The 7,500-nt window shown below is 40.2% G+C and overlaps 1 protein-coding gene across 1 annotated transcript in view; it reads right to left on the bottom strand.

Moving 5' to 3' along the window:
• The window catches only part of LOC142380906 (ectonucleotide pyrophosphatase/phosphodiesterase family member 7), a 9,840-nt gene extending 6,724 nt beyond the window's left edge, over positions 1–3,116 (bottom strand). The window contains exons 1-2 of the mRNA XM_075466848.1: positions 2,834–3,116; positions 1,389–1,534 (exon numbers count right to left, since the gene is read on the bottom strand). Coding sequence (XP_075322963.1) covers positions 1,389–1,534; positions 2,834–3,080 — 393 coding nt within the window. The 5' untranslated portion in view covers positions 3,081–3,116. The remainder of the gene's footprint in view (positions 1–1,388; positions 1,535–2,833) is intronic.
• Positions 3,117–7,500: the final 4,384 nt, after the last annotated feature.

The raw sequence follows: 7,500 nt of genomic DNA, 5'->3' as shown, positions 1-7,500 counted from the left end.
TATGTAGTATGCAGTATGCAGTATGTAGTATGCAGTATGTAGTATGCAGTATGCAGTATGTAGTATGCAGTATGCAGTATGCAGTATGTAGTATGCAGTATGCAGTATGCAGTATGTAGTATGCATTATGTAGTATGCAGTATGCAGTATGCAGTATGTAGTATGCATTATGTAGTATGCAGTATGTAGTATGCAGTATGTAGTATGTAGTATGTAGTATGCAGTATGTAGTATGCAGTATGCAGTATGTAGTATGCAGTATGTAGTATGTAGTATGCAGTATGTAGTATGCAGTATGCAGTATGCAGTATGTAGTATGCAGTATGTAGTATGTAGTATGCAGTATGTAGTATGCAGTATGCAGTATGTAGTATGCAGTATGCAGTATGTAGTATGCAGTATGCAGTATGTAGTATGCAGTATGTAGTATGCAGTATGTAGTATGCAGTATGCAGTATGCAGTATGTAGTATGCAGTATGTAGTATGCAGTATGCAGTATGCAGTATGTAGTATGCAGTATGTAGTATGCAGTATGCAGTATGCAGTATGCAGTATGTAGTATGCAGTATGTAGTATGCAGTATGCAGTATGTAGTATGCAGTATGTAGTATGCAGTATGCAGTATGCAGTATGTAGTATGCAGTATGCAGTATGTAGTATGCAGTATGTAGTATGCAGTATGCAGTATGCAGTATGTAGTATGCAGTATGCAGTATGTAGTATGCAGTATGTAGTATGCAGTATGTAGTATGCAGTATGCATTATGCAGTATGCAGTATGCAGTATGTAGTATGCAGTATGCAGTATGTAGTATGCAGTATGTAGTATGCAGTATGCAGTATGCAGTATGCAGTATGCAGTATGCAGTATGTAGTATGCAGTATGTAGTATGCAGTATGCAGTATGCAGTATGCAGTATGTAGTATGCAGTATGCAGTATGTAGTATGCAGTATGTAGTATGCAGTATGCAGTATGCAGTATGCAGTATGCAGTATGTAGTATGCAGTATGCAGTATGCAGTATGTAGTATGCAGTATGTAGTATGTAGTATGCAGTATGCAGTATGCAGTATGTAGTATGCAGTATGTAGTATGCAGTATGTAGTATGCAGTATGCAGTATGCAGTATGCAGTATGTAGTATGCAGTATGTAGTATGCAGTATGTAGTATGCAGTATGTAGTATGCAGTATGTAGTATGCAGTATGCAGTATGCAGTATGTAGTATGCAGTATGTAGTATGTAGTATGCAGTATGCAGTATGCAGTATGTAGTATGCAGTATGTAGTATGCAGTATGTAGTAGGCGGTTTCGAACACAGCCTGAGTGTTACAGTTAAGTGTGCGATGGATCCTCCCTTCCATTCATCGGCCCGATCCAGGACTCACCTGATTCTGCGCTGTGATCCATAACGGCAGCGCTCCGTTGTCCCACCACTCCGATCTGGTCAGCGTCTTTTTGTGGCCAACCTTCAGGTTCGTCGTGGTGTTATACATCATGTTGTGGACGACCTCGTGGTCCTCCACCCACCTGCCTAAGATGGACCAAAGGAAACATTCAACTTTGATCAGTACGAAACTCTTTAAGATAACACTTTGAAGCAACACTTGAAAAGTTAGTGAACCTTAAAACTAGCTGCTTCTTAGTCTTTTGTTGTGCACATTCGATGCCCTGGAGCGCCACGGGGCCGACATTTTTGTGGGCTCTTAAACATTACACAGAGATTTGTTCCAGATGTGTTACATCCCACAGCTGTAGGGGGCGCCAAAGAGCAATTAATGAGCCAAATTATCTCTGTGTTACTTTAAGTTGAATTAAGTAGAATTGTAGAATTAAGGCTGATTTATGGTCGTCGACGGAGAGCCCTCTCCAAAATTCCTATCTATCCGTCTTGGAGACCGATTGGTCAGCTAACAAAATCATTTCCGGAATCACTTTTCCGGAAATGTTTACATTTGCATCACAAAATGGTTCTCCAGGAAAAAGTCAGACCTTTTCTTTCCTTTCATTTTGTTTCCTTTCCTTTCCTTTCCTTTCCTTTCCTTTTCTTACCTTTCATTTTGTTTCCTTTCCTTTCCTTTCCATTCCTTTCCTTTCCTTTCCTTTCCTTTCCTTTCCGTTCCTTTCCTTTCCTTGTCTTTCCTTTCCTTTCCTTTCCTTTCCTTTCCTTTCCTTTCCTTGTCTTTCCTTTCCTTTCCTTTCCTTTCCTTTCCTTTCCTTTCCTTGTCTTTCCTTTCCTTTCCTTTCCTTTCCTTTCCTTTCCTTTCCTTTCCTTTCCTTGTCTTTCCTTTCCTTTCCTTTCCTTTCCTTTCCTTTCCTTTCCTTTCCTTTCCATTCCTTTCCTTCTCTTTCCTTGCTCGTTCTGCACTTTGGTCTGCAAACACCGTTACAGGCGCGGCTGTCGGCAGGCGGTGATGCAAATGTATTACTCTGTTGAACGCATATTGTTCTGAGAAGCAAAACGCTTTATTTTTTAAACCCCAGCCAACTAGCCGGACTACCTTCATCAACACCAAACGAGGCTGGAACTCTGCTCACAGGACGCAGCAGGGGGTAAGAAGATGTTCAGAAATGATGCTGCTGATATGGGATGTTACACAGCTTCATGTCAGAAGAGGCGAACTATCCCTTTAACTCGGCAGCTTTAAGTGAAGTCTTATTTTTTAAATGACTATATTATCAGATTAGTTACGATGGGAAACACTTTAAACTGATTCAGATTCTTTTTCAGAACAGTTTTATTCTGCATGAACACATCAACGTGAGGTACTTTAAGGTTGGACAGCAGCAGCAGCTTCTTCTGTAAAGGTTGCCATGGTGATGATGGAGGTACCTGTGATGGTGGTGAAGTGGGACGGGGACGTCATGGTCAGCATCGGGGGGGTGATGTACTTGGCCTTGACGCCGTCCACAGCCAGCCGGTCCATGTTCGGCGTGTCCACGTCCTGGTCGTAGTCCCACCTGAAGCCGTCGAAGGAGATGAGCAGCAGCTTCTTCTTCTTCTCTGCGGTCTTTGTCAGCGGCGTGCCGGCGGCGCAGGTCACCGCCGCCGCGAGCACGAGGAAGAGCTGCGGCCTCATCTTCAGCTTCTGTGTGACTGCCCGCAGCTCGGCCGGACCTCACCTGCACAGGTGAGTTAATGTGTGACCGTGATAGGAATCTGCTGATGAGGACCAGACTTTGGACTCGTCGGGACTAATTTCCCTGATCAGCGGTGAGCCTTGATATCAGCTTTAAAGTCTGACTCACTGCGGCACTTTGGATCCATCTGCAGCTTTGGCTGATTTCAATTCAATTCAATTCATTTTATTTATACAGCGCCAAATACAACAAATGTCATCTCAAGGCACTGAGATAATAAAGTCCAATTAAAGCCAATTGGACTTAAATTAATTGTAATCGTAATTATTCAAAAAATAACCCAATTCGTTCATATAGAGCCAATTCAAAAACAGTTTCCTAGCTAAGGAAACCAACAGATTGCACTGAAACTTTGTCTTCGGTCCAATCTCCCGTCCTGAGCGTGCCTGAGGCGACTGTGGAGAGGAAAGGAATTTAACAAGATAATCACAGCTGTCATATTTTTTAACTACAATTAAAACAACTTAAAAAGTTAAGGAACCAAAACGTTTATTTTAAGTGATGTTTTGTGTTTTGTCTTTTTTTTTCATGTATATGTTGTTTTTTTAACAGGAAGAAGCCTCTGGCAGAACCAGACTCAGGCAGGGTGGCCATCCATCCGCCTGATAACGCGGCTTCACATCTGCGTTATCAGCTGGAAAATAGCTGATAGGCAGCAGTAAAGTAACACGTTATTAGACGTGTTCCCGGCTTCAGGGTCGGGTCACCGGAGGGTTCAAGGCAGAGGACCATGAACCGTGAAAACAAACTGGGGCCTGATGGGCTCTGATGGCTCTGATGGGACTTTAGCGTTCTGATTGTAAAGAAGAAGAAGAAGAAGAAATCAGGTTCGTCCAGTTTGTGTCTAACCCATAAGAACCCACCTTGACACAGGTGTCACACGCCCTTTAAATGTTCTGGAAAATTTCATAAAACTTTATCCTTGATTTCAACTCATGAATTGCCAGAGTGACCCATACTTAACATCCTGGTGGGTCATGTGACAGGTCATGTGATTTAGTCTTCCCATAATAACATTTCCAAGATGTCTGTGTGCCAGGTTACCACTACGGGCAGAGCGCGTATTTTATTTTTATTTATTTTTATTTATTTATTTTTTATTTATTTTTTATTTATTTTTATTTTTATTTTTATTTATTTATTTTTATTTTTTATCTGTGATGAAGTCATTCTTATTGCTTTTATTGATGACTCTCTTGTGATGCAGTTGCTGTTGTGAAGCACTTTGGTCAGCTGAGGCTGTTTTAATGTGCTATGTAAATAAATTTTGAATTGAATTGAATTGAATTGAGAGCTAGCTAAATTTAAATCGCTTGTTTTTGGTTGCTAAAGGAAAGATTTAAACCATTAACACCCATTGACACATCTGTGACACTAGGGAGTGTTATTCTGAGAAAAATGTCAGAAATGTGTTCTATATAGCCTGTTTTATGCCCCCCATAATTGTCCTTGATGGAGAAATGATCCAGGTTCTTAACGCCCAATGTGACATATGTCACAGTACAGATCTCTGACAGTGGTGGGTGGTATTTTGAAAGAAATGTGGTCCATTTAGTCTGTGTTATGACCCCCTTAATTTTCATTTAAGTAGAAATGGGTCCAGGTTCTTATGGGCTAGAAGGTTTTCAAATATTTACCTCAACGTATTTATATTCAGGTTTCTTTGTGCTCTAACACGAGTTAGCGCCTCCCTGCTGTCACGTCACCTATAAAATGTTTGTGGTGGTGGAAAAACAAGATGGAGGAGGATGAAGCTGGAAATGTCACTTTACAGCCTGTGGCATAAAGCTCCTCCCAGGGGGTTTATCGCACTTACAGTAAGAAGAGAAGTTATCAGCTGGAGAAACACTTTATCTTTTCCTTCCCCCTGAGACGCTGTGTTCAGTGGTGTTGTTTGTTGTTGTTGTTGTTTGTTGTTGTTGTTCTTGTTTGTTGTTTGTTGTTGTGTTGTTGTTTGTTGTTATTGTGTCACACAGGCAAGTTTTTAGTGAGAATGTCATGGTCCGTAGCTGCTAGCTTGAACCTTCCTTGGGTTAACTGTTAATAAATTAGACTATTTATGGTCTTTGTTACATTTTCTAAAGATAAAAACAGAATTTAAAAGTTTGTATTTTCGTTTATTTTCCTGGAGCTCCGAACTCTGCTTTAAGTCTGTATTTAATGACTCATCCTGAAGTGTTCTCAGTGTTTAGAACCAAAGGAGCTGATGTGGACAGAAATATGGAACCATGTTTCCATCCATCCATCCAACCATCCATCCGTCCATCCATCCATCCATCCATCCGTCCATCCATCATCCATCCATCCATCCATCCGTCCATCCATCCATCCATCCATCCATCCATCCATCCATCCATCCATCCAACCATCCATCCATCCATCCATCCATCCATCCATCCATCCATCCATCCATCCATCCAACCATCCATCCATCCATCCATCCATCCATCCATCCATCCATCCATCCATCCAACCATCCATCCATCCATCCATCCATCCATCCATCCATCTCTTCCTGAGCATGTTGGTGCAAGAGTTTTTTCCACGAGGCGGTGATCCTGCTGAACCCTACTCCATCCCTCCATCCTACTCCAGCCACCCACTCTTCTCCTCCCACCCAATAGCACCATCTAGCACTCCACTGCCATTTGCACAACTTCTGTTTTGCACTGTCTATGCACTATTTATATTTAATTATTCAATTTATTAATGTTCAGTTACTTATTTACATAGTATATATAGTGTATATATTTAGTCTGTGTACATATTATTTATTCTTTATATATAAAAGCACACCTTTGCACTTCTGGTTGGATGCTAACCGCATTTCATTGGCTTGTATGTGTACTTGCTCTTTGACAATAAAGTTGAATCTAATCTGATCTAATTTATTAAAAACAATAGATCATCTATTTTATTAATAAAGAGTCCCACAGTCACTGCCATCAGCTTCTACTTTTCTTTTTTTGAAAAATCATCACCAAAAAAAGGTTTGACGTTGTGGGTAAACTTCAATTAAAAGTACTTTCCATCCATCCATTTCTTTCTTTCTTTATTTATTTATTTATTTGCTAAATATTTTATTTCTTTATTTTTTGTCACCCCCTTTTGTGTTTTCATTTTCTTTTTCTTTGTGATTCCATTTTCTTGCTCTTCTTTTAATGTACCGCTCTTCGCCCTTCTAATTGCCCTTCGGGGGGCAATAAAGTAAATAAAGTTTTTTCTGATTCTGATTCGTCTGTCGAGCCAACCCGGAAGTACTTTCCTAGCCAAAGAACTACTTCCGGTTTATACGGGTCATGTTGTGAAGTACTTGATATTTACCTCAATTAAAATGTTGTGAATGATTTGAAATCGGGCATTTTATATTATTCTTATTAAACCGGATATTGTCGGTTATTCTTACGGTTTATTCGGATCCTCTGAGCAGGTTCGTACATTCACACAATAACAATTTAACCTCTGAGTTGAGTCCCGGAGGCTACGTAACGTTAGCTGTTAGCCATGTTGTCCGTGGCAGAAAGCTTTTTAAATGTTATTTCACAGAATATTTCATTAGTGTTTCGTTTAGTAGTGTTTCGTTTTCAATAGTTAGTGTTTAATTTGTTTGGTTAAAGCTCCGTGTACTTGTAAGCTGCCCTTTGGTTCTGTTTGCATGACCGCAACGCACCAACCACCAAACTCCATTGAGAAAATATGACATTAAATCGGTTTTAGCTTATAAGTAAGCCCCAGACTGTTAATGAATAAAACTTACGAATATTATTAAAATATTCAGAAGTTACTTTATATTTCGGAATGTGTTTAAACACCTCTTAAGCATATTTCCGCCTCACAGGACTGTGGAAGCAGGTGAAGTTGTGGCTGAAACTCAGACTGCTGGATCACCTGTGCACGTCACAACATCCAAAGACGAACGTGAATCAGTCAGAGTTGATCAAAAGTCCAAATTATACTAAGTACAAACAGGACTTTAGCAGCGACTAAAGCGAAAACAAGGTTTTAATGAAACTATAGCCTCTTTAGAATATTTATATCCAGATTTGAGCAGTCTAACTATTGTAGTTTCCATACAGGACCTTGTTTTGGTTGATCAAAATGCAGTGAAATGGCCCTTTATGCCCACCCCTTTAATTCAGAAATCGGAGGCTGGCGAATCGGATGCCAACTTCAGCGTCGTGTTAATTATTCCTTCTTTTTTTTTTTTGAGCGTTTTGCAGGGCGGACAGAACTACTTTGATGTTTTTGTGAAATAATCCTGAAATGACTTTTACTTTTTACTGTGAGTAACTGAAACTGAGCCCGTTTTCTTACGCTGCTTTGGTATTAGACACTAACTCACTGTTGGATATTAGGCAA

The sequence above is a fragment of the Odontesthes bonariensis genome, chromosome 5 (genome assembly GCF_027942865.1).
Source record: "Odontesthes bonariensis isolate fOdoBon6 chromosome 5, fOdoBon6.hap1, whole genome shotgun sequence".
NCBI classification, from domain to species: domain Eukaryota; kingdom Metazoa; phylum Chordata; class Actinopteri; order Atheriniformes; family Atherinopsidae; genus Odontesthes; species Odontesthes bonariensis.
Note: the sequence above shows the minus strand (reverse complement) of the source record. Positions and strands in the feature narration are given on the sequence as shown.